The 27,889-nt window shown below is 48.3% G+C and overlaps 1 protein-coding gene across 1 annotated transcript in view; it reads left to right on the plus strand.

Moving 5' to 3' along the window:
* The window catches only part of LOC142295436 (T-kininogen 2-like), a 72,077-nt gene that overhangs the window by 39,676 nt on the left and 4,512 nt on the right, over window positions 1-27,889 (plus strand). Inside the window, exons 9-10 of the mRNA XM_075338537.1 lie at window positions 22,800-22,904; window positions 25,254-25,340. Coding sequence (XP_075194652.1) covers window positions 22,800-22,904; window positions 25,254-25,340 — 192 coding nt within the window. The remainder of the gene's footprint in view (window positions 1-22,799; window positions 22,905-25,253; window positions 25,341-27,889) is intronic.

Here is a 27,889-nt window from a genome sequence, read left to right on the forward strand (position 1 = left end):
CCCATTCTTGTAATAAAGTCTTCTGTCCTGGCCCCTTCCTTTAATAATGTTCTCTATCTTGGGTCCCTTTCTCTAATAATGTCCCCCATCCTCGGCCTTCTCGTGTAATAATATCATCCATCCTAACTGTTTCCTTTAATCATGTCCCCAATTGAAGCCCCTACTTGTAATAATGTCCTCCATCCTGGGATCTTTCCTGTAATAATGTCCCCCATCTAAGCTACTGCCTGTAATCATGTTCTCCATCCTAGGCCACTTCCCGTAACAATGTCCTCCATCGTGGCCCCTTCCTGTAATAATGTCCCCATCATGGTCCCCTTCCTTTAACAATGTACTCCATCCTTGACCCTTCCTTAAATAAAGTACCCCATCCTGTAATAATGTCCTTCATAGAGATGAACCACCCCCCTAGAGTTCGGTTCGGTTTGTCGAACAGAGGCTCCGTTCGGCGAACGTTCCACGAACCCCCTCGGACCCCATTGAAAACAATGGCAGGCAAACACAAAAACATAAAAACACATTATACATGTACAGACATACAGTTAATAAACATTGCCATTGCACTTACAGGTCCCCGCGACGCGTCCTGCACTCTGTCTCCCACCGCTTTTCCTTCCGATAATTGCTGCGTCCTTTCGGTAACCAGCACGGATGATAGGACCTTCCGTGATGTCAAAATAGCATGTGACCAGTCACGTGTGTATTATCTTATTGGCTTCAGTCTGGTCACATGGGTAGACGTCATGCTAGGTCCTCTCAGTGCATGTCTCCGGTACGCGGTGCTCATTCCAGCATCTCCGTGTACCGGTGAGATGCTCTGGCACATGGTCGGCTTCCCCGTTCCTGCATGTGGGCGCTCTTTACAGAGTCAGCCCACATGCAAGGACTGGCTGCCACACCCGGTGAATTGTGGCACCGATAATCACGTGATCGGAGCACTGTTGCTATAGTAACCGCCTGGCAGATTACTTTAGCAAAGGTGGCAACAGTGACGTCACCGCTTACAGCCCACAGCCTCTGCTCACTCTCACTGAGTGATTAGACTGCACGGGGAGCAGCAGCGTCTTCCTGCCATGCAGTGCTGTCTGATGTAGCAGAGCTGCATGGGTTGAAGGAGAAAGAAGACAGAAGACCAGGATCATGGAGGGGTGACAGGGAGTAATAAACATTGAGTCTCTAAGTGTGTGTATGTATTTATTTCTATTAAAGTATTTTTCTCTGTGTGGTGTCTTTTGTTTAACCCTTTATTGGAGATTCTTAATGGCCGGGTCAAACTTGCCTGACATTAAGAATCTCTGGCTTAATACTAGCTAGTAAAACAAAGCTAGTATTAACCCATTATTACCCAGCAAGCCACCTGGCTTCAGGGCTGCTGGAAGAGTTGGTTACAGCGCCAGATGATGGCGCTTCTGTGAAAGCGCCATTTTCTGGGGCGGCTGCCGAATGCAATTCGCAGCAGAGGGGCCAACCTGTGCTGCGGATTCCAATACCCAGCTGCCTAGTTGTACCTGGCTGGACACAAAAATGGGGCGGAGCCCATGTCGATTTTTTTTTTAATTATTTCATGAAATTATTAAAAAAAAGGGCTTCCCTATTTTTTTTAGTTCCCAGCCGGGTGAGGGAGAGATAAAAGAGAGAGAAAAGAGAGAGAAAAGAGAGAAAAAAGAGAAGAGAGAGAGAAGAGAGAGGAGAGGAGAGAAGAGGAAAGAAGAGGACAGAAGAGGAGAGAAGAGGAGAGAGAGGAAAGAGAGGAGAGAGGAAAGAAGAGAGAGAAAGAGGAGAGAGAAGAGAGAAGAGGAGAGAGAGAGAGAGGAGAGAGAGGAGAGAAAAGAGAGAGAAGAGAGGAGAGAGAAAGAGAAGAGAGAGAGAGGAGAGAGGAGCGAGAGGAGCGAGAGGAGAGAGAAGAGAGAGAAGAGGGAGAAGAGGGAGAAGAGGGAGAGAGAGAGAAGAGGGAGAGAGAGAGAAGAGGGAGAGAGAGAGAGAGAAGAGGGAAAGAGAGAGAAGAGGGAGAGAGAAGAGGGAGAGAGAGAGAAGAGGGAGAGAGAGAGAAGAGGGAGAGAGAGAGAAGAGGGAGAGAGAGAGGAGAGGGAGAGAGAGAGAAGAGGGAGAGAGGGAAGAGGGAGAGAGAGAAGAGGGAGAGAGAAGAGAGAGAGGAGAGGAGAGAGAAGAGAGGAGAGGAGAGAGAAGAGGAGAGAAGAGGAGAGAGAGACGAGAGAGAAGAGAGAGAGGAGAGGAAAGAAAAGACAGAGAGAAGAGAGAGGAGAGAGAGGCGAGAGAGGAGAGAGAAGAGGGAGTGAGAGAGAGAAGAGGGAGAGAGAGAAAGAAGAGGGAGAGAGAGAGAAGAGGGAGTGAGAGAGAAAAGGGAGAGAGAGAGAAGAGGGAGAGAGGGAAGAGGGAGAGAGAGAAGAGGAGAGAGAGGAGAGAGGAAAGAAGAGAGAGAAAGAGGAGAGAGAAGAGAGAGAAGAGGAGAGAGAGAGGAGAGAGAAGAGAGAGGAGAGGAGAGAAAAGAGAGAGAAGAGAGAGGAGAGAGAGGAGAGAGAAGAGAGAGGAGAGGAGAGAAAAGAGAGAGAAGAGAGGAGAGAGAAAGAGAAGAGAGAGAGAGGAGAGAGAAGAGAGAGAAGAGAGAGGAGAGAGAGGAGAGAGAAGAGCGAGAGAAGAGAGAGGAGAGGGAGAAAGAGAAAAAGAGAGAGGAGAGAGAGAAGAGGGAGAGAGAAGAGAGAGAGGAGAGGAGAGAGAAGAGAGAAGAGCGAGAGAAGAGGAGAGAGAGGAGAGAGAAGAGAGAGAAGAGAGAGGAGAGGAGAGAAAAGAGAGAATAGAGAGAGGAGAGAGAAGAGGGAGGGAGAGAGAGAGAGAGAAGAGGGAGAGAGAGAGAAGAGGGAGAGAGAGAGAAGAGGGAGAGAGAGAGAAGAGGGAGAAGAGAGGAGAGAGAGAAGAGAGGAGAGAGAGAAGAGAGAGAGGAGAGAGAGAAGAGAGAAGAGAGAGGAGAGAGAGGAGAGAGAAGAGAGAGAGAAGAGAGAGAGGAGAGAGAGAAGAGAGAGAAGAGCAAGAGAAGAGAGAGGAGAGGGAGAAAGAGAAAGAGAGAGAGAACAAGAGAGAGAACAAGAGAGAGAAAGAGAGAGAAGAGAGAGAGGAGAGAGCAATGCAGCCTCATTCCGTGAACTGCTCAGATTTTAGTGGTTTGTCCCGCGGCATACAGCTGATGTCCGGCTCCTCCCCTCACTGCATAATTAAATCAAATTAAATTATAATTATAAATAAATAATTATAATTTGAAATTAAATTCTTTACCGGGGTGGCCAGGACTTGAATTCATGAACTAATGCTTCTTAGGCAGTAGCTCTCACCATTGAGCCATTGCCTCTAATGAGAAACATAGAAGATTTGGTTATCTTGACCTCTGCACTGCAGAGTGAAGTCTCCAATAACAGTGTGGCTCACTTCAGGTGCTGCGTGGAGAGGATACAGATCGCTCGTGTGTTACGGGGCTCCCTGTCAGCTTCATGTAGCAGAGCTGAAAGCGTTGTGTGAATTACTTCAGACCTGGATTGTTGTTTGGGGATTAATAAAGAGGTAAATGAGGTGCTTTTTTGTCTTTTATGCCAAATAAAGGATTTTTCGCTGTGTGTTTCTTTACTTTCACTTACAGGTTAATCGGGGATAGAAAAAAACTGTGGAAAAGAGAAGCGCAATAGGGTCTTACCCCGGTAGATTGGGGGGGTATCAAGAGGAAAAATGGTACTCACCTATAGGGGTTGTGACAGTCACAACGCCTATAATCGCATATATGTCACTCCACAGTCACGGCAGCGGTCCCCGGGTATGGCAGATAAAAGAGAGTAGTAGAGTCGGGTGTCCTAGCCGCGCCAAATGACCATTCGATCATGGAAGTAGGAGATAATTGTAACTTTAATTGAGCATAAGTCAACGCGTTTCAGAAGCCACCGCTTCCTTCCTCAGGACAAAGATAGCAAAAGCTATCTTTGTCCTGAGGAAGGAAGCGGTGGCTTCTGAAACGCGTTGACTTATGCTCAATTAAAGTTACAATTATCTCCTACTTCCATGATCGAATGGTCATTTGGCGCGGCTAGGTTAATCGGGGAGACATTTGCCATGATTAACATTGTTATTACCTCGATTGCCACCGCACCAGGGCAATTCGGGATGAGCTGTGTAGAGTCCCGGAACTGCCGCATCTAATGGAAGCGGCAATTTAGGGTGGCTGCTGTGTGATATTGTTAGGGTGGTGGGCTCCCCATAACGTGGCGCTCTCCATCCTGACAATACCAGCCTCCACCCGTGTGGCTTTATCCTGGCTGGTATCAAAATTGGGGGGAACCGCATTTTTTTTTTAATTATTTATTTATTTATTTTACTGCACGATATAGACCTGCCCGCCGGTGGCTGTGATTGGTTGCAGTGAGACAGCTGTCACTCATCGTGGTGGCGTGTCTGACTGCAACCAATCATGGGCGCCGGTGAGCGGGGAAGGCACGGAATACCTGATTGAATAATGAAGCGGCAGCCATTTTCAAATGATGAAAAGCTGCCGGAGATTTGTGACAGCCGTGCAGTGAGGCGCCCATGATCGGTGAGTAGGAAAGAGAGAGGGATTGTGTTGGGGACGCAGGACGCATGCAGATACGCAACGTGCGCATATACTTTCTGTGAAAAGCCACGCTTTTGGTGATCGAACCGTTCTCGAACGTAACTCGAACTGCCGAACTTTAAGCAAATCGTTCGAGTTCGTTGAACGACTCGAACACCCCCCAAAGTCACTCAAACATGAAATTGGCGAACCGTTCGACTCGAACATCGCTCAACTCTAGTTCTTCATTCTGGGCCCCTTTATGTTATGTCCTCCATCCTGGCCCCTTTCTGTATTAATGTCTTCAGTCTGGGACCCTTCCTGTAATAATATCCCCCATCCAGGCCCCTACCTGTAATAATGTCTCCATCCTAGACCCCTTCATGTTATGTCCTCCATCCTTGCCCATTTCTGTTGTAATGTGCCAAATCCCGAGCCTCTTCATGGTATAATGTCTTCTGTCCTGGCCCCTTGATTTTTTAATGTTCCCCATCCTGGTCCCCTTCCTGAATTAATTTATTTCTATTTATTTTATTCATTTATATAGAGTCATAAATTCCATAGCGTTTTACAGACATGATCACATGAATAACATGAAAAATGTCCACCATCTTGGCCCTTTTCTTTCATAAAGTTCCCCATGCTGATCCTTTTATTTATTACAGTCACCCAACCTAGCCACTTTTCTGCAACACAGGAAAAAAAAAGGTTTTTCTTACCTGTTCATGCTTCCATAGACTTTGACAGATATACATTGACATGCAAAATTAGTATTATTGTGAACAGTTAAGTAAGTTGACGATGAAGTGATCTTTAAAAGGCATAAAGCTAAAGATGACACATTTCCTTTGTATTTTAGGCACAAAAAAATTATTTTCAGCTTTTACATTTTTAAATTAACAACAAAGGAAATGGGCCAATGCAAAAGTTTGACATCCTGCATGATTAGTACCTAGTAGCACCGCCTCTGGCAAGTATCACAGCTTGGAAACGCTTTTTGTAACCATCCAAGTCTTTCAATTTTTGTTTGACATATTTTCATCCATTCTTCCTTGTAAAAGTCTTCCATTTCTGTGAGATTCCTCGGTCATCTTGCATGTGACACGCCCAGCTCCAGGGTCGGGGGTACTCGTTACTGGGCTGGACTAGTCCGGTGATATCGCTGTGGCATGGCCAAGTTCCGTGACCCTGGCGGTGTCTTACTTCAATAAAGGTATGATGATTGTGATGATTGGAGTTGTAGTTAAGAGTATAAGTTCTTGACACCACCTGTGGTACTGCGGCTATGTGGGCCACCGCTGCGCTGTGTATTCCTCGGGGCAGATGTTGATGATGCAGCTGAGGTGATATTGCTCCCCACAGGTAGAGCTTGAGGCCCGGGGATCATGAGAGGGTGCGGGAAGGATGTAGACGACACTGGGGGTTGCAGTCAAAGTCTTAACTCTTGGTACCAGTTCCACAAGTGTACAGTATGCTGCCAATCACCCGCCAATCCTGGGCAGGTAAGAGGTCAATACCGGTGCATCCCTCAGATGTGCCTTTCCTGGTCGTCTCTACTGCGCTGACTCTCGCCCTCCTGTCCCGCGCCTCCACACATAGTGCCCTGAGCCAGGGGCCACGGACCTTCAACGGGTTTTCTGCCTGCTTCGTGTGCTGATTTTCAGCCCTGGATGCTTGTAGCCACCCAGGCCCCAGGTGTTGCTAAAGAGCACATTAGTTTTCTTTTAGTCTAGGGACTGGGTCCCCATTTTGTGGCCAGATCCTTCCACCCAGTGTTCTGTGGAGCAAGCTTCCCACACTCCCGTGTCTCTAGGATCCCCCTCTTTTGTGTCACCCGGGTCGAGCAGGACCTCCGGGTCTCTACTCTCCGGTCGCCTCCTCGCCACACCACTAACTGACACTGTCAACTGTCAACTCAGCTCTGCCCACTCACCTCAGACACCTTACCCACTAAGCAACACCCCCAGACTGGCTTCCGGGACGTTGCTAGCCACTGTACAAATCCAGCTGTACTAGGCCCTAACCACAGTTTAGTGGAGTGTTGTGATGAGTCTGTGTGCGTGTGTCGTGTGAACCGGTGGCTGACCCCTTCCTTACCCTGGGATGGGATACCACAGCTCTGGATGAGGTGCATAACCTCTGTGGCGACGGAAGCCTCAGGGGCGCCACACATGCACTGCTCTTTTGAGGTCTAGCTACAGACTTTCAATGATTTTCAGATCAGGGGTCTGTGTGGGCCATTGTAAAACCTTCAGCTTCCACCTTTTGAAGTAGTGTGTTGTGGTTTTGGACGTATGTTTAGGATCATTATCCATTTGTAGAAGCCATCCTCTTTTCAACTTCAGCTTCTTTACATATTGTGTTAAGTTTGCATCAAGAATTTGTTGAAATTTCATTGAAACCATTATTTTCTCTATCCGTGAAATGTTCCTGTGCCATTGGCTGGAACACAACCCCAAGGCATGATTGATCCATCTCATGCTTAATGGTTGGAAATATATTCTGTGCTCTTTTTTTTCTCCACACATACCATTGATCATTGTGTGTGACCAAAGAGTTCTATTTTAACCTCATCGGTGCATAGGATTTTTTTCCAAAATGTGTCAGGTTTGTTTAGATGTTATTTTGCATACTTATTATGATGCTGAATTTTATGGTGAGTACACAGGAGAGGTTTTCATCTGATGACTCTTCTTTGAAGGCCATACTTGTGCAGGTATCTCTGAATAGTAGAACAATGTACCACAACTCCAGAGTGCTAAATCTTCCTGAAGGACTTTTGCAGTTAAGCAAGGGTTTTGATTTGCCTCTAGAAATCCTACAAGCAGCTCTCACACAAATGTTGCTGGATCTTTCAGACCTTATCTTGACCTCCACTGCTCCTGTTAACTTACATTTTGAACTGAGGAAAGAACATCTTGAAACTGATTGGCCATCTTCTTATAGCCTTCTGCTTTGAGTGTCCCACCATTTTCATTTTCACAGTGCTAGGCAGCCGTTTAGTAGAACCCAAGGCTGCTGTACTTTGTCACAAGGTAAGAAGAGGCTGGATTTTATAAAGCTGTGAAATTTACATCATCTGGTTTTTCCTAACAATCAAAGTGAAGAAGCCATAACCCTAGGAGGCTAATTAAGGCCAGAAACCTTGGTCAACGTTATTTGAGCACACAAATCTCCAAGGGGTCCAAACTTTTGCATCAGTCGAATTTCCTGTTTGTAATTTTTAACATGTAAAAGATGAAAATTAATTATTATTTTTTTCCCTGAAATACAAAGTAAATGTGTTATCTTTAAAGGGGTTATCTGGCTTATTTTGACTTTTTTTATTGTTTCCCTATTGGGCTACATTGGGGCAGGTAAGTAGATAGTGACCACTTACCTGCCCTGCTGTCAGACCCTCTCCTCCAGCTCAGAGCGATCATGTGACGGCTCATGCCGCGATTTTGTTGCTTCCGGTCATTTCATGTCAACATGGGCAGGACCATGTTGACATGCAAATCTGTGAACAGCATGTTGCCACCCTGCTGGGATGGTACAGTTCGTGGTCCCCGCCCCCCTTCTCCGCACCCTCCCACACATTCCCCCGCACCCGTACTCTCCCCGCAACCTCCCCCGGCACTGCTGTGGGACCCGTGAGCTGAGGGGAGGGGCCTGGCAGCGGCTGCCCAAGGTGTCACTGCCAGTACCTGCTTCTCATCACTGTCCCGCTGTCTGTATCTGACAGTTCAGGACAGCAGTGAGTGACGTCACTACTGTGCTGATATGTCCAGACCAGACAGCGGACGAACATGCAAGAGCGGTGGGGACCGAGGAGGGGTAAGTATGTATTCCCTACATGTGGTCCCTATGGGGGTAGGGGAGGTTCGGTGCAGAATGATGGGGGGGTCGGTATAGAGCGCTGTGTGTGCGCGTGTGTGTGTGGGGGGGGTTTGCAGAGCCCCATGTGTGTGTGGTGTGCAGAGCCCTATGTGTGTGTGGTGTGCAGAGCCCTATGTGTGTGTGGTGTGCAGAGCCATATGTTGTGTGCGGTGCAGAGTCCGATGTGTGGTGTGCAGAGCCCAATGTGTGTGTGCAGTACAGAGCCATGTGTGTGTGGTATGCAGAGCCATATGTGTGTGTGGTGTGCAGAGCCCTATGTGTGTGTGGTGTGCAGAGCCCGATGTGGTGGGGAGTGCAGAGCCCAATGTGTGTGTGCGGTGCAGAGCCCGATGTGTGTGTGCAGTGCAGAGGCCGATGTGTGTGTGCGGTGCAGAGCCCGATGTGTGTGCGCGGTGCAGAGTCTGATGTGTGTGTGCGGTGCAGAGCCATATGTGTGTGGTGTGCAGATCCCGATGTGGTGGGGAGTGCAGAGCCCGATGTGTGTGTGCAGTGCAGAGCCATATGTGTGTGTGCAGTGCAGAGCCATATGTGTATGTGGTGTGCAGAGCCCGATGTGGTGGGGGGTGCAGAGCCCGATGTGGGGCTGTTATTTCCAATGCTAGAGTGATAACAGGTCAGTGCTTGGTAGAATACTGACATGGAATGTGTGTGAAGGGGGCGGGCAGGGGGCAGGGCTGGACACTGAGGCCGGGCGGTGCCAGCTCTGACTGTGAGGTTTAGCACAGGAAGTCAGGGCTGTATTTTGCCTTCATGCTGACCTAGGCACTTTAAGTGGTCGCGCCCCTTAGTGACAACGTAAAACTTAGTTTTCGCACACGACATCTGTTTAAGGCAGATCTACTCTGTAAAACACTTTAAAAAGTATCAATGAGAAACAAAGGGCACTAACCCCCCCCCCATGGGGATCACCCACACATCAAACATAGCATGAGTATAAAATATTCCCACCACACCGTCCCCACTTATATACTGTGACTGTCACACTGCCCCTAATAAACTACACACTGCCCTCCCTTATAAATTATACCCACCACACCTTCCTCAATTATGAAATATGATCTGCACACTGTCCTCACATCATGCTGCCCCCTCCTCACAATGTCCCATGCATACTGCCCCCTCCTCACAATGTCCCATGCCTGCTGCCCCCTCCTCACAATGTCCCATGCATGCTGCCCCCTCCTCACAGTGTCCCATGCCTGCTGCCCCCTCCTCACAGTGTCCCATGCCTGCTGCCCCCTCCTCACAGTGTGCCATGCATGCTGCCCTCTCCTCACAATGTCCCATGCATGCTGCCCCCTCCTCACAATGTCCCATGCATGCTGCCCTCTCCTCACAATGTCCCATGCATGCTGCCCCCCTTCTTACAATGTCCCATGCATGCTGCCCCCTCCTCAGTGTCCCATGCATGCTGCCCCCTCCTCACAATGTCCCATGCATGCTGCTCCCTCCTCACAATGTCCCATGCATGCTGCCCCTTCCTCACAATGTCCCATGCATACTGCCCTCTCCTCACAATGTCCCATGCATGCTGCCCCCTCCTCACAATGTCCCATGCATGCTGCCCTCTCCTCACAATGTCCCATGCATGCTGCCCCCTCCTCACAATGTCCCATGCATGCTGCCCCCTCCTCACAGTGTCCCATGCATGCTGCCCCCTCCTCACAATGTCCCATGCATGCTGCTCCCTCCTCACAATGTCCCATGCATGCTGCCGCCTCCTCACAGTGTCTCATGCATGCTGCCCCCTCCTCACAGTGTCCCATGCATGCTGCCCCCTCCTCACAGTGTCCCATGCATGCTGCCCCCTCCTCTCAATGTCCCATGCATGCTGCCCCCTCCTCACAATGTCCCATGCATGCTGCCCCCTCCTCACAATATCCCATGCATGCTGCCCCCCTTCTCACAATGTCCCATGCATGCTGCCCCTCTCCATGAGCTCCTAATGCTGCTGCCTTCCTCTTTTCCATAATGACACCTCCATGTTGCCCCACTCATGCTAAGACCACCACACTAAGGTTTATGCTGAGACACCCCCCCACACACACACACTACTCCACTCTTGATATTGACTCCCCTACATTGCTCCACTCCATACTGATCCCACACATGCTGCCCCTTCTCCATAATGAGCTCCCAATGCTGCCTCCCTCTTATTCTGAGTCCTTACACTCCCCCACCCAATCGATTTTGTCATTGCACTATGCCTCAACCCTTGTACTCTGTCTCTAGCATTAGCACCTCACTCCCCCAGCATCAGGCTCTCTCTTCCCTCAGCATCAGGCTCTCTCTTCCCTCAGCATCAGCCTCTCTCTTCCCTCAGCATCAGCCTCTCTTCCCTCAGCATCAGCCTCTCTCTTCCCTCAGCTTCACCTTCTCTCCCCAGCCTCCCCAAGCATCAGCCTCTATCATCCCTCAGCATCAGCCTCTCCCCCAGTCTCAGCCTCTGCCTCCCCCCAGCCTCAGCCTGCCCCAGTCTCTGCCTCAGCCTCCCTCCAGCCTCCCCCCAGTCTCCGCCTCAGTCTCCCTACAGCCTCCCCCAGTCTCAGCCTCCATCCAGCCTCCCCCCCAGTCTCAGCCTCCCCCCCAGTCTCAGCCTCCCCCCCAGTCTCAGCCTCAGCCTCCCTCCAGCCTCCCCCCAGTTTCAGCCTCAGCCTCCCTCCAGCCTCACCCCAGTCTCAGCCTCCCTCCAGCCTCCCCCCAGTCTCAGCCTCAGCCTCCCTCCAGCCTCCCCCAAGTCTCAGCCTCCCTCCAGCCTCCCCCCAGTCTCAGCCTCCCTCCATCCTCCCCCCAGTCTCAGCCTCCCTCCAGCCTCCCCCCAGTCTCAGCCTCCCTCCAGCCTCCCCCCCAGTCTCAGCCTCCCTCCAGCCTCCCACCAGTCTCAGCCTCCCTCCAGCCTCCCACCAGTCTCAGCCTCCCTCCAGCCTCCCCCCAGTCTCAGCCTTCCTCCAGCCTCCCCCCAGTCTCAGCCTCAGCCTCCCTCCAGCCTCCCCCCAGTATCAGCCTCTTCCTCCCTCCAGCCTCCCCCCAGTATTAGCCTCTGCCTCCCTCCAGCCTCCCCCCAGTATCAGCCTCTGCCTCCCTCCAGTATCAGCCTCTGCCTCCCTCCAACCTCCCCCCAGTATCAGCCTCTGCCTCCCTCCAGCCTCCCCCCAGTATCAGCCTCTGCCTCCCTCCAGCTTCCCCCCAGTATCAGCCTCTGCTTCCCTCCAGCCTCCCCCCAGTATAAGCCTCTGCCTCCCCCCCCGCATGCGCAGATCTCCGGTCTGCATTAGAGACACCCCCACGCTCCTTATGAATCTTCAGCTCTGCGAGCACTTACCTGATCCAGTGCCCACCGCCATCTTCCTGGCTCACGTGAGTATCCTCTTCTGACACCGGCTTCCATCGCGGCGTCCTGCTGTGAGCTCTGCACGTGATGTCCACACAGCAGTGGACGCAGAACAGAGGAAGGAGCTGATTGGCGCGCGCATGTGACCACGGAAGTGCAGGCGCCGGCAGTTCCGGGGTCAATCAGCTCCCTGTGCTCAGCGGCTGCAGGGGGAGAGGATCTGTAAAAAAAAAAAAAAAAGTAAAAAAAAAAAAAAAAAATTTTTTTTTTTTGCTGCCAGAAGGTGCCGCCCCCCGCAACCTGCCGCCCTAGGCACCGGACCACGGGTGCCTAATGGTAAATACGGCCCTGCAGGAAGTTATCATGTTTGCTGGAGCTGAATGTAAACAAAGAGCTGCAGAGAATAAAGTCATAATTCAATAGGAACAAAAGTTAGAAAACAAAAGATAAGAATGTAGGGGTGTTTTATATGACAATACACCACAGATTAGCTTAACAAAAAATTTTGAGTTTATGTCGGACAACTCCTTTAACTATATGCCTTTTAGAGATGATTTCATTTTCAACTTGTTTAACTGTTAACAATAACAGTAATTTTAACCATGGGTGCCAAAACTTTTGCATGCCACTGTATATTTACTGAACAAAAATATAAATGCAACACTTTTGTTTTCACTCATATTTTTCATCAGCTGAACTTAAAGATCTAAGACTTTTTCTATATACACAAAAGACCTTTTTCTCTCAAATATTGTTAAAAAATTTGTCTGATGCGGGCTTCACACGATATGATCTATCGTGCAACCGCACGAGCGATCGTACCCGCCTCCATCATTTGTGTGTCACGGGCAATTAGTTGCCCGTGGCGCACAAAGTCGTTAAACCGCCGTCACACGTACTTACCTGCTGAGCGACGTCGCTGTGGGCAGCGAACATCCACTTCCTGAAGGGGGTGGTACGTTCGGCGTCACAGCGACGTCACACAGCAGCCGGCCAATAGAAGCGGAGGGGCGCAGATGAGCGGGATGTAAACATCCCGCCCACCTCCTTCCTTCCGCATAGCCAGCAGGAGCCGCGGACGCAGGTAAGCTGTGTTCATTGTTCCCGGGGTGTCACACGGAGCGATGTGTGCTGCCCCGGGTACGATGAACAACCGGCGCAAAGAAAAATAAACGATTTTTTAAAAATGAGCGACATGTCAACGATACATGATTTGTGAACGTTCTGCGTCGCTCGTAGGTGTCACACAGGATGACGTCGTAAATGATGCCGGATGTGCGTCACGAAAACCGTGACCCCGACGACATATCGCACGATAGATCGTCTCGTGTGACGCCCGCATAAGGCTATGTGCGCACTAGAAAGTGCCTTTTTTTTTAAGAAAAAAACAGACCCTCTGAAAGAATCCCGCACCCGCGGTAAATACCGCAGTAAAACCGCACTTGCGTTGTTGCCGCGGTTTTTCCGCCGTTTGCCGCGGATATTCTACAAGTTGGTCCCCACGGTTTTTACCATTATCTATGGCAAAAAACACAGGTATCTGCGGAAAAGAAGTGACATGCACATTAATTCCGCAGCGGAAAATCCGCGGGTAAATCCGTGGGTATAAAAACACGCAGTGTGCTCACAGCATTTTTTCAAACCCATAGGATTTTATGGGGAATGACTTCAGCAATGTTAGACAAATTTTCTGCAGCAATTCCGTGGCAAAACTGCAGCAAGATCCGCGGGAAATCCACAGTATGCGCACAGGGCCTTAGTGAGTAAAGATGAGCAAACCTGAGGTTTGGTTTTCGAACTGAACACTGACTTAAAAAAGCAGAGTTCAGGTTCAGAGTTTCAATGCTTTACGTGCGAACTTCACTCGTGCGAGCAATACTGTGCTCAGGTACACTCGGTGCTCAACCCTGTGCAAGCCACTTGCAGTGTTTGAACGGCTCGCACTGGGGGTAACAACAGCATGATCGGATATAGTGTGCAACAAAGCAAAACATTTGAAAAAGCCCGTCCACCCTACCCCGGAAGTGATCTGCTTATGGCTGGCTATATGTGGGCGGAGACTCAAACTGACATTCGTTGATTTTGAACCGGGCTCGGGCCATGTTAAACCAGTGGAGGTTCAGTTTGATTGCTACCAGCGAACTGACCCTCCAAAGATTTGCTCATCTCTATTAGTGAGCACTCCTCCTTTGCCGAAATAATCCATCCACCTAACAGAAGAGGCATATACAGATACTGATTAGACATCTACATGAGGTACAGAGGTCTTGAACAGACCCCTGCGTATCATAGCAACCCAGCAGCCCCCCATGATTGCGTCATGGGTGCACTGATGGAGCATAGTTTGACAGCAGTATTGAATAGGTTAACAGTTGCAGACGGAGCTCAACTTCACCCGGGGCTGTTAGAGACAGGTCCTGATGTATTTCACAGCCATTATGTTCCGGGGTTAGGGTGGGCTCAGCCTTGAGTACTCTTTGTAAACCCATCATTGACTTGTGTCATAAATGTACTGCAGATGTCGATAAGGCTACTTTCACAGTTCAGTCGTTTCAAATCCGTCAGGTCAGTCGTTGCGACAGAACGACGGATCCATCGTTTTTTAGCTGTCAACGGACGCAGCGAATCCTGTGAAATAACTGATTTGTTGCGTCTGTTACATCTGTTGTGCGTCCATCATGATCCCTTTGTTTTTGGGACAGCCCAATGGGAGTGCCAGACATTTTGGTGACCTATTACTGTGTTTTCATAGGCCATCTGTGACAATTTGTAGAGAAAGGGGCAGAATAAATGTTGTTATAGCTAAAATTGTATCTGAATTATTCCTATCAAGCCTATCTGGAGCCTTGCAATGTGATTGTGTACATACTGGGCATGCTCAGTAGCAAATAACGGAATCCAGCACTGGATTCCATCGTGCGACGGATTACAGCGCAATTCAGCACCATAGACAACCATTATACCTCTTGACGGATTGTGATGGAATCCTGCGCAGTGAGTTTTTTTGACACTTCAAAAAACGTTACAGTGTCAGTTCCTTCCTTCCGCCTGATGCAACGCAAGGCCAACAGTCGCAATCTGTCGTTAATACAAGTCTATGGGGAAAAACTGAATCTTGCAAAATATTTTGCAGGATACCGTATTTTCTCAAGGCAACAGATTGTGACTGATGGAAACAGACTGAAGTGTGAAATTAGCCTAAAGGCTACTTTACACACTGCGATATCGGTCCCGATATCGCTAGTGTGGGTACCCGCCCCCATCTGTTGCGCGACACGGGCAAATCGCTGCCCGTGTCGCACAACAGCTGTCACACATACTTACCTGTCCGGCGACGTCGCTGTGACGGGCGAACCGCCTCCTTTCTAAGGGGGCGGTCCATGCGGCGTCACAGCGACGTCACTGAAGCGTCACTGAACCGCCGCCCAATAGCAGCGGAGGGGCGGAGATTAGCGGGACGTAACATCCCGCCCACCTCCTTCCTTCCTCATAGCGGCCAGGAGGCAGGTAAGGGGAGCTTCCTCGTTCCTGCGGTGTCACACGCAGCGATGTGTGCTGCCGCAGGAACGAGGAACAACTTCGTTACTGCTGCAGTAACGATTTTTAAGAATGAACCCCCATGTCGCCGATTAGCGATTTTGCACGTTTTTGCAACGATGCAAAATCGCTTATCGGTGTCACACGCAACGGCATCGCTAATGCGGCCGGATGTGCGTCACACATTCCGTGACCCCAACGACTCCGCATTAGCGATGTCGCAGCGTGTAAAGCCCGCTTTAGAGGTTAAAAGGCGCAAGCTTTGTAATTGTTTGCCAGTCTAGTGTACATTTTTCTGCCTATTTATGCCACTTTTGTAACACAAATTATAATACATTTGTTTAGAACACTTGATCATGCCATGTACTGTCCAAACTCTGCCCGATTTTGAAAACATTGATAGACCTTTCCAAAAGCTGAAAAGTTGTAATATTATTTTAACACTTTCAAGTTGTGCAAAAATTTTACAACATTTCATGCAAATTTTTGCACGAGAAAACCAGTGAAAAGAGCTGTATTAATTATGACAAATGTTGGAATTTAAGGTAGTAAATATGATTAAAGTGGTTTTCCTGTCTAGCATGAAGAGTCTGCAGGTCCTCTGAATAAAAACTAGGCATCATGTGGAGGAGATTTTGCTACAAAATGTGAGGAATAACACGACAAAAATGCAGCTTGTGAACAAGTTCTTAAAGGGATTGTCTAGCCTAGAATGAAAAGTCTGCAATCCTACTGCATGGCTGCAGAGTTGTGAATCATCCCAGCGCATGCACTGTGCGTTACAAGGATTTTTCGTTATCTGTGTCGGGAACAGTGGTCAAGTACGCAATATGCATACTTCTGGCCAGAACTCGACTAGCGGGTGCAGACTCATTCAATACAAATACATCGAACGAGGTCGCTTCTAGTTGGGTTGTGTATTAAAAGATGAAAGGTTCCACACTCCTAGTCGATTCAAGTAGTTTTATTCCGTGTGTATGACTCAAACCAAGCCCTTTTTCAGATCTCATTACAGTATGATTTGGAAAAGGGTTCAGCTCAAGCAAAAAAACTACTTGAATCTATCAGGAGTGTGGAACCTTTCATCCTTTACAGCAGCATGGTTATCCTCAAAAGACTATCCTCCGATGTTTATTCACAAGTGTGCTGAAAAAGGGATTTTCTACCTGCTGGAGGACTGCAGAGGCTTATTTTAATACAGACTTTGGTTAGACTTGTGACATTCACAACATATCAGGTGAGCAACAACTCACCCCCTAACATTATTCTACCACACAGTGTCACCCTATAGTCACTTGTCTCTTTTCTCTACTTATATGTCAGTATCTAGTGTAGTAACATGATCAAGTACTTGTTTACACACTGTGTTTTTTGTTGCAAATATGCAAATACTGCTTATTTTTTTCTTTGAAGATTAGATCTATCAGAGCGTTTTATTCCATATGTGCAGCATATCAATTCTTTCCCCATTTTTGCAGTGTTAGTCACGCATTCAGAACATACGCAAAAATCCTTAATGGGAACCTGTCACCAGATTTGTCCCCTATAACCTGCAGCCACCACCAGTGGGCTCTTACATACAGCATTCCAGAATATTGTATATAAGAGTCCAGGCCACTCTGTAGAACGTAAAAATACACTTTTATAATACTCCCCTAGGGGGGCGGTCCGGTCTGATGGGTGTAGCTGCATTCCTGCGCAGGTGCACATTGATCTGCCCTGCTTAGGGCACATCAAATTGTGCCTGCACAGGATCGGAATGCCTATGGGCTGGGTCTAAGGAAGACGGCAATTGCAGCATAGAGGAGGCACAAGACCAGAGAGCAACGACATCTATTGGACCAGACCGATACCTAGGTGAGTATTAAAGAAGTGTTTTTTATGTTATGCAGAGCATCCTAGGTTCTTATATACAGTATTCTGGAATACTCAGGACAAATAAATATATATATATATATATATATATATATATATATATATATATATACTGATACGGTATATATATCCGTCTCACCAGTTCAGTGGAAGTGTGAAGCCCCACAGGTGTAGTGTCAGTGTCGGTGCATTACCTTCAGGGACTCCACGTTGCTGGATCTCCGTCACTGGTAGGAAATCTTCTTGTTTGATCGTGACGCCACTCTCAGTATTGCGGTCAGTGGGGACCGCCACTGCAGGTTAGGGGACGCCTGGGGCTGATGGTGGGTGCAGTCGGATGTAGTAGCCTCCTGAGAGTGAGGCAAGCCCCAGAGCCCTGTGTAGGTTTGTAGTACCACAAGTCGCAGAATAACCACACAGGCAGGAATGTCTTTCAAGGGCTTTACTCACATTTGATGGCAGGGTGAGTAGCCCGGGCGTAGCTGGGATGAACCAGGTGGGAACCAGGTATCCTTCAGGCTGACTTTATGAGGGTGACTACTGACTCGCCTTCCTTAGCCCTTGGTGGTTTGGGGTGACCCCGACTTTTAGTCCCTATGGGGGTCACCCAGGGAAGATGCTGCAGCCTCTCTCTCCCCTTCGGTCGCCGTATGCTTGTTCCCCGGACCAGGCCACTCCAGCTGCTTGCCTCCTGTGACCTATGGGCCCTCACTGTGGTTACGTGGCTGCGGCTTTTGTGGTGTTGTGGTGTGGGCTTTGAGAGCCCCACACCGGCAGGTTTAGCAGGGAAAGGTGGATCTATCCTTGCTTCGGGATCTGCCGCCCGGTTGGGCCTGGTGCTCTCTAGCAGTCTCCTTACTTCCCACTCCGTTGCACTCCCTAGCTGAAGCTGGCTTTCAGGTAGCACTCCTAGTTGACCGTTCTCCCCCGTCTGTAGCCACTGCGCGGACGCTGTCAGATTGCACAGCTCCAGGGATCTGCTCCTCACTTGAGCTCCCTGGACTCTACACCGAACTGGCTCACTGCTCCTCCTCTCCTGTTCTTGCCTACGCCACCTAGCAACCAGACTCTCTTACCACACCCCTTGAGAGGAGATGGAGGCTTTTGGCCCCCTCCACTATTCCAGTGAAGGTCAAGGCTTTTCCCCCTCCTGGGATCCCCAGGGGTCCTCTCATGGGTACATGTGTGAGACCTGATTACTATGCGCCTGTGTACCACACCCCTGTCAGCCTTCTGGATTACCTGTATTGTACTGTCCCCAGCATGGCTGCAGTACTCAGTGGTGCCTGACCAGGTCAGGGGCGCCACATTCCCCCTTAGTTATCACCAGCACGTCCTCGGGCTGCAAGACAACATTTTAAAATGCATAAAACATTAAAACATGTAAAACATTTTTAAGAGCACCAGGTACCATACATCACCACCCTCCACCCACAAGTCCGTTAACCCACCCAAAACCCTTTCACGTTGGCCGCGACTTCAGCCACTTCTGGCAGGATGTAGAGGCGGCTTTCATGGGCTGGTGGTTTCAGGGTATACCTGGCCTGGTGGATCCGCGCCTTCAGCCTCTTCTGGCAGGATGCAGAGGCGGCCTCCACAGTTGGTGCTGACCAGGTACCCTCTTTGTGGTGGAGAGCCAGGCCCCATAAACAGGCATGCTCTCTGGTCGCAGGTGAGCCAAGGCCCTATATACGGACGGGCTCCTCCTGGTTGCAGACGAGCCAAGCCCCTAAACAGGCTGACTCTGGTGGTGGTGGTGCCCTCTGGTGTAACTATTTACACTGCGAGAGTTTGTGGCTATAGCCAGTTCATAGCCTTAAAGTTTATTTCTCACAATAGTTTTTGTGGGCACATGCTTAAACAATAACGTTGCAAACTTTTCAACTTGTCAAACTGGTCAAACTTTCGGTACTTCTTTCTTTATTTTACTCCTCGGTACCAGGGCTTTGGCCTATTGGGCTACGGCACCTGCTGTTTTCTTGCTCCTTGTCATCCTCTGAGGTAGTTTCATCTGTAGGCTCTTTGTCTTTTCTTTCTAGATCTTCATCTGTTTCCTTTTCTGCATCTGTTTCTTTATCTCTGTCTTTTCTTTCTTCTTTGGGACATGGTGCTACGTCTAAGGCATAGTAGCCCCTTTCTCCTTGATGCAAGGTGAACTGTACTGCGTCTCCAATTTTCTAATTTCTGCCTGAATGTCCTCTGGGCAGGTGGGCTTGAACATCTCTCCGATTCACAAATATGCCCTCTTTTATTCCTCTTGCTACAATAAAGCCGTATCCGCTTTTCAAATTGAAGTCCTCCACAACTCCTCTCCAAAGGGGTCCTCTGACCTGGGCTTTGGATCTTCTCAGGGCTCGTTTTTCTTGCAGGTCTCTGGCTGTGACTTCTCTCTGCTCTGGAGACTGTGGTGTTGGAGGATACTTTGCTCTGCTGCGCCGTGTCTTGCGGGCTGGGTTCATGCTTGCAGGCTCCCAGGTGAGGTCTTTGGGCTGATCTTCGTCAGCAGACGGGGTTAGGTCTTCCTCATCCCAGCGAGAATAGGGCAGCATCTCTGGCTCTGGGTATGGGTCCACTGCTGGTGGCACTGGAGTCAGCTCCTCAGCTTCCTGGCCTCCTCTCCCCCTTAGTTCTTCGCTGCACTCTGGTTGTGGCAGCGCTGGGGATGAGTGTTCCTCAGCTGGCCCAGGCGGTGGACTCTTCAGCGTGGTTGCTGCAGGGGTTGCCTGAATCTCCTTGGGGGTATGCGGAGGGAGCAGATACCGATCCACCATCTCTTGTGGGAACTGGGCCTCTAGGTCAGCCTTCAGCTTCCAATATTCGGGGTCCTCTCCTATCAGGGTCTTCCTAGCAGGGACCTCTTTGGACTGGGGAGCGGTGTCTGCTCTGGCCTTGCAGGCCGGGGTAAATGATGAGGTAATCTCTTCTTGGCGGGCCGCGCCTGGCATGGCGGCGGCCTGGTCTTGGCGGGCCGCGCCCTGTATGGCGGCGGCCTGGTCTTGGCGGGCCGCGCCTGGCATGGCGGCGGCCTGGTCTTGGCGGGCCGCGCCTGGCATGGCGGCGGCCTGGATCAGCGTCGCTGTTGCAGAGGGCTCTGTGCAGGCTGGGCTGGACATCGCTGCAGCGATCGGAGCTTGGCGGGCCGCACCTGGCGGGGCTGCGGCCTGGTTCAGCATCTCACTTGCGGCGCGGACGAGCGTCGCTGCTGCGGTGGGGTCTTGGCGGACTGGGCTCAGCAGGGTGGCAGCCTGGGTCAGCGTCACACCTGCGGCACGGATCAGTATCGCAGTGGTAGTCGGACCTTTGCGGGCCAGGCGGGGCATGGCTGCGGCGGCCTGGATTTGGCGGGCCGCATCTAGCGTGGCTGCGGCCTGGTTCGGTGGCGCCGCGCGCCTCTTCTGGGACCGCGGGCGTGGCAGCAGGGGTCGGGGCACTTGCGCTGGCCGGGGCATCACTCGACTCACCCATCGGTGGCAGCATCGGGGTCTGCGTCGTCGCCGCTCGGTCTGGCATGCGTCGCGCGGCTCCCTCCTCGTAGGTCCGCACCGCCGCAGCCATCTCCAGGAGCTCCGTGCGTTCTTCCCTGAGCTGTCGCACAATCCTGGCCTCCAGCTGGTCGCAGAAGATGGCAAGCTCCCGGCACCACCAGGCAGCAGAGCCTGGCTCTGGGTATCCACGTCTGGACTCCATTTCCTCTAGCACGCTACTGGCTTCTTCTCTGCTCCGCCGTCTCTGGACGCTTCCGCTTTCTTCATCAGCGAGGTCAGGACCCTGCAGAGGATCTCTGGGTAGCCACACCTCTTCGTGGGCGGTAACTTCTTCCAGCGCGGGCTGCTGTTGTTTTTCAGCGCGCTTTTCATGGTGGCAATATGGCGGCGCTTCCAATTTTCCAAACGGACCGCCCAGGCACATGGTCACCTGTCTGAACAGGTCTAGTCCTTATCCTGTTCGTGACGCCAGATGTGAAGCCCCACAGGTGTAGTGTCAGTGTCGGTGCATTACCTTCAGGGACTCCACGTTGCTGGATCTCCGTCACTGGTAGGAAATCTTCTTGTTTGATCGTGACGCCACTCTCAGTATTGCGGTCAGTGGGGACCGCCACTGCAGGTTAGGGGACGCCTGGGGCTGATGGTGGGTGCAGTCGGATGTAGTAGCCTCCTGAGAGTGAGGCAAGCCCCAGAGCCCTGTGTAGGTTTGTAGTACCACAAGTCGCAGAATAACCACACAGGCAGGAATGTCTTTCAAGGGCTTTACTCACATTTGATGGCAGGGTGAGTAGCCCGGGCGTAGCTGGGATGAACCAGGTGGGAACCAGGTATCCTTCAGGCTGACTTTATGAGGGTGACTACTGACTCGCCTTCCTTAGCCCTTGGTGGTTTGGGGTGACCCCGACTTTTAGTCCCTATGGGGGTCACCCAGGGAAGATGCTGCAGCCTCTCTCTCCCCTTCGGTCGCCGTATGCTTGTTCCCCGGACCAGGCCACTCCAGCTGCTTGCCTCCTGTGACCTATGGGCCCTCACTGTGGTTACGTGGCTGCGGCTTTTGTGGTGTTGTGGTGTGGGCTTTGAGAGCCCCACACCGGCAGGTTTAGCAGGGAAAGGTGGATCTATCCTTGCTTCGGGATCTGCCGCCCGGTTGGGCCTGGTGCTCTCTAGCAGTCTCCTTACTTCCCACTCCGTTGCACTCCCTAGCTGAAGCTGGCTTTCAGGTAGCACTCCTAGTTGACCGTTCTCCCCCGTCTGTAGCCACTGCGCGGACGCTGTCAGATTGCACAGCTCCAGGGATCTGCTCCTCACTTGAGCTCCCTGGACTCTACACCGAACTGGCTCACTGCTCCTCCTCTCCTGTTCTTGCCTACGCCACCTAGCAACCAGACTCTCTTACCACACCCCTTGAGAGGAGATGGAGGCTTTTGGCCCCCTCCACTATTCCAGTGAAGGTCAAGGCTTTTCCCCCTCCTGGGATCCCCAGGGGTCCTCTCATGGGTACATGTGTGAGACCTGATTACTATGCGCCTGTGTACCACACCCCTGTCAGCCTTCTGGATTACCTGTATTGTACTGTCCCCAGCATGGGTGCAGTACTCAGTGGTGCCTGACCAGGTCAGGGGCGCCACAGAAGCAGCAAACCTCAGACAGTGCAGGGAAACAGGTGTATTGGTCTGGTCATCACAAGAAGGTAGCAGAGAGGGTGGAATCCAGCATCACATCCACGTAAATTAAAAAGCATTTTATTTAGAAAAAATATTTAAAAGTCCATTCAAAAAAGGTTAAATCTCATGTTTAAACAGCAGATCAGACCATTGAGTTTCGGAAGTAGTTCCTTATTCTTAGTCAATTATTCTGGAATGCTGTATATAAAAGCTCAGTATTGCTGGTCGTAGGTTAGTCGCCAAATCTGGTGACAGGTTCCCTTTAAAAATATGTGTAAAAAAATCTATGCATATACACAAAGACAAGTTGTGCATCAATAGACATGATAATATAATCCAAATTGAAACAGTTTAATAATATGAATAAAGATTGGTAACATACTGCATCATTCTGGGTCAATACAATACAATTCTCATACGTTATTCCTACATTACTTCTCTAGCTTCAAAATGGACAGCAATACACAGTGGAGTTTGGAATCGAAGAAACCAATTGTACAAAAGTAGATGATATCCTCGAAGATAAATGTGACAAGAAAGAACAGGGTGTAAGTCTTAACATTCTAATTAAAGTTAAAAAGAAATAGTTAATTTCTATCTTTACCTTTCTTGTCCTTACATATTCTCTTAGCTATGCTGTAGCAAGGTCCCGTCGTTTTCTCTAGTTAAAACTTTTAGAATGTTTATAGCCATACCAGAAACAGGATATATGCAAAAAAAATAAATGACCAAAAATAAAAAAAAACTACTACAGTATACCAATAATTCTTAATAAAAAATGATACCAATTAAATCATTAATTGTACTTATTTGTTGATGCAAAAATAAAATAAAAAAACAACATATGACATAGACATATTAAAATAGAAGTAGGCTAGGGGAGCAAAAAGTCGACGAAATACATGATGTGGAAACATTAAAATATAAATAGTTAGGAATTTGGATTATTATGGAAATATTATAATACTTATGCATAATTGTCATAATTGTTATATAATATGGATCTAAAAAAGATAAAGTGCAAGTGCAAAGATGCAATCTTAATAGAATAGAGCTAATTCCTTGTGTACAAAATAAAGATGCATAGCAGGTATACTTTACATGCATAATCTATATAATGTTATGACATATGCTTCAAGGCAAAAATAAAGTGTAAAAGCCAAAATGAGAATACAGTATATTATGTAAAATACGGGTCTAACCCCATGGCTATCAATATCGACAATGTGAACAGTCAAAATAAATCAAACCAATAATCCAAACCTGTGGTCATACTGATAGGCAACTTCCTACTCCTCTGTCAAGCACCACAATGTGTGTTTCGCTAGTTACTTACTCAGTGGGTGACCATCTTCTCCTCACTAATCTCTGTAACTACTCTGTATGGATACAGCAAAGCTGAGCTATGTATCATTTCAAATGCTTTCAGATCTCATCTCACAGTGTTATCAGCTCTCACCCTACCCCCAATAACTGCTGTGAGAGGAGTTCTGGAAGTGTTTGTAGTGATACATAACTCAGCTTTGCTGTATGTCTACTCATTAGCTACACAGAGGAGAGTAGGGCATGTTCTTTTCTCGCCTGCATGATGCTGCCTGCTTATGATTGGTCAACCTCATGCAGGGAAAGTAGTTCACGTCCCCCGAAGACATATCTCTGGTAACACACAATTGAATGTATCATAAATTATAACCTAAACTTTACAAGCTAATATCTCCAGAATGTAGAGGGAAATTAAAAAAGTCAACTCCAAAAACACTACTTTTTACTCAGCTCTGCAGCTACTATTCCATGATGTGGCCACTTTAGCATGTTCAAACTTGTGAAAGGTCCTTTTTAAAACCACTATACCCACCTTTAAGGGCAAAATAATCTTTATTTCACAAATCATTGAAGCAAGTTATACTCATTACTTGTTTAGCAGTTTTACTCCATTTTGGACATTACTGACTGCCAGTGCATATGTAAATTCCTTCAAAGTGACCCCTTTTTCCATCTTAGGCTGGAGTCACACTCACATAAGACGCATGCGAGGATAGCATTACATTGCTTGGACTGGTTGCCAGCTCTCCTGATAGGAGCATGTCAGCTTCATTATTTATATGCAGCTGGCACACTCCTGTCAGGAGGACAGCCGGCTGGTCCACGCAGTGCAATGCGAATCTCGCATGAGTCACATGCCAGTGTGACTCCAACCTTAACCTCAGTCATACTTGAAAGCAAATTAAATCGATGTCTTGAGGTGCCAATACACCTCACCTCTCTCACCACCTCCTCATACGCCTTGTTTGGCTAACAGATATCTCATGAGACTCACTCATACACATGAATGATTGGCTCATGTGTTTCTATTGAAAAAATGGGGAAAAAAAAGTAGAGTATCTAGAGAGAGAATTGTTTGATTAAAAACTGCCCAATCTTTATCTCCCAAAACATAATCTGTTGAGAAATGTTGGAAGACCCCGACTTTAATAAATATATGAAAATTGTGGTGGATTGTATCTTTGATTCTTGACACATCCACCGAATGCCTAAAAGACCTTAGATGTGCAGGAGCACACAGCTGCTGCCTGAGAGAACGCCCAGAGCCCAGTATGGATTCAATAGAAAGTCACAAGCTTCCTACTGAATGTGTACTCTGATCTGTGTGAGCTATGCACTCCTGGCTTATGAGCTGTGCACTTCCAAGATTTCTTTTGAGTGATTTGGGGGTTCTGACAACTCAGCCTCCTTCTTTTTTTTTTTTTTTTGTTATGTTGCATCCTCCCCTCCCCCACTGCAAAGGGATCGCTACATATAAAAAAATAATCAAAAGTTAAAGTATTTTCTGATTATGTTTACACGTGTTGGAGGTAAATTACCTTTATTTTCTACGTCTTTGTCCTTTTGCATTTTAGAATAACCTGGTTTGTAAAGCAAATATCTATGCTGCAAATGAAACAATGAACATTCTTCCAGGCCACAGCTGTAGTTCATCTCGAGAGGTAATCTGAAGTTCATTTTATATGTTCATGCAATTTGCATGTGTACAGCAGATAATCAAGAAAACTCTCAGGACTCTGGTCCAGTGGCCAAGTCAGAAGACCGTTTTCTAGAGCCCTGCAAACCTTCTACTAAGTGCCTCTTTTGATTAGAAGGCCAGGTGCAACGTCATGCTTATGTTGTGCCTCAACAATGATGTCAAGCCATGTCTCAGAAGAGGCACTAGAAATTCCAGCAGGTAGGATGAGGTTTGCCTGTCTTTGATACTGCAGCAATGGACTAATGATGTGGCCACTGGAACCTGTGAATCTTCTTGATCATCTCTAATGTGTGTCATGATTGATAATATTAGTAGAACTTTTTTTTTCCTGCATAGTTATATAATGTTCTAGCTCTTTCAAAGATTCCTTCAGCAATCCCTTTTTTGGATATCTAATTATAACATCAGTAGCGCTCTGACCCTGCAAATTGCAGCATATCTGGGCTGATAGGTCTGGGATGCCAACCAGACTGAGCAGGCCTCTTTAATTCTTCAGTTCTTTCCACTGACAACCTTCACTCCCATCTACACTTTCTGAAACTACATGAACTCAGTTACATTCACTTAAACAAGGGTCAAGAAAGGACTTACTTGAAATACCTCGGACGGGACCTTTTATGACAAACATTGATTGCACGTGATGTTGATATGCCATAAAATGTCTGAGTGTGGATAGTTCGGTAACTTAGAACAATAGGCAGAGGGTGCTGAACCAAGCATACCCTGGCAATTGGATTGTTACTAATTACAAATGGCCGATGTGTTTAAACAATTTGCCTCCAGCATTTATTCCAGAAACATCCTATAAGTGAATGGTTATTATTTTGACACATAGTAAATTATAAAAACATTTCAACTCATGGCCTGGTGACACCATCTGGAACCCATCAACTTCCTTCCAGATTCTCCTTTATCACAGGCATTGATGGTCAGCAATAATGTAGGATCAGTGCCTGTGATAGAAGAGAACTTAAATTTGATAGGCATCAGAGTGGAGCAGGTACGGAAGCATACAAGCTCTGACCTGGTACTGGCCTCCACTTGTTGCCAGATGGATTACCGAATCTGCAGACAGAAGAGTCTGGGCAACTGCACTCATACTGGGATTTACACTGACTACTGACTGGAAGAGCCAGGCAACTACCAGGTACATGTAACCCTGAAAATCCCTTGTTATGCTCATCTAGTATTCTGAGAATCCACATCTCCGGGAGATGCATAAGTGGTGCAGTATGGACAGATGACATTGTTGCAGCAGGTGGAGCAAATAAAAAGCTGTAGAGACTACACAATTATTTGGAATTGTTGGAGCTGTAATACAGTAGAGTAGTGCAGCATAGCTGAGTAAGTCAAGAAGCACCCTTACTCAGGTGAATAGAATGAAGGGGCAAAGTTGAGTTTGTCATCAGGAACCTAGTAGCAGAGTGGTGTGATGTAGCAGAACTCAGCAGATGTAGCAAAGTTAATTATGTCAGAAAGTAACTAGTAGCAGAGTAGTGCAATATAACAAATCCGAGCCATTATTGTAGAGTTGGGTATGTCAGGAGGCACCTGGTAGCAGAGTGATGTGATGTAGTAATCCCCAGAGGTGGTATCACAGCTGGGTATGTCAGGAGGCACCTGGTAGCAGAGTGATGTGATGTAGTATTCCTCAGAGGTGGTATCAGAGCTGGGTATGTCAGGAGGCACCTGGTAGCAGAGTGATGTGATGTAGTAATCCCCAGAGGTGGTATCAGAGCTGGGTATGTCAGGAGGCACCTGGTAGAGGAGTTTGGTAGCTCAGTTGGGTAGCAGCAGCATGGGCGCTAACCACCTTCATACTCAAACCACATATTCCTTCCTGAATGGCATATAAGATTGTAGCGAGACACATTAGAGGTGCGCAATACCGTAGTATCTCAATACACATAGAAGCAGAGGAAGCCAGCCGCAGAAGTGAGACGACAATGTATAATCACATCTAGGCTAATAGGTTACAACCTATATCTTACTAGATGAGAAAGTAATGATGAATATATCCATGCTGTTTTTTTAAATGGTGGGGAGCATGTGTCACTGGCAGCCTTGGACCCCAAATGGCAGCCCAAACCACCCAAACAATAATCCACTAATTTACGCAAAGGTTCTATTCTAGTAACTTAAAGTATTAGTTTCCTAGGTTAAGGGTTGAAAGTATAAAAACAAAATATTTATTATTCATGAATGTATGAAATATTTCTTGGGGCACATTGTGCATTGTGTTAGTGCTATTTTTGGTGTACACAAGATCATGAGAAATACCAGTTACAAATTTAGCATAATCATATATGACGCTAGACTAGTACATAATGATTGCGAAAATCAAAGTACATATCCATGAAACACACAGTAACATTGCACTCACCAATATAAACTGTGAGGTCAGGAAAACGCATTTGAGGGCAATGAACAAAGGAAAAGCCTCAATTCCTCAGCTCTAAGCTAAGTATTCGGTACGTAGTGCAAGTGCTTGGTTTGGGCATTAAACAATGG

Source organism: Anomaloglossus baeobatrachus, chromosome 3 (assembly GCF_048569485.1).
Source record: "Anomaloglossus baeobatrachus isolate aAnoBae1 chromosome 3, aAnoBae1.hap1, whole genome shotgun sequence".
NCBI classification, from domain to species: Eukaryota; Metazoa; Chordata; class Amphibia; order Anura; family Aromobatidae; genus Anomaloglossus; species Anomaloglossus baeobatrachus.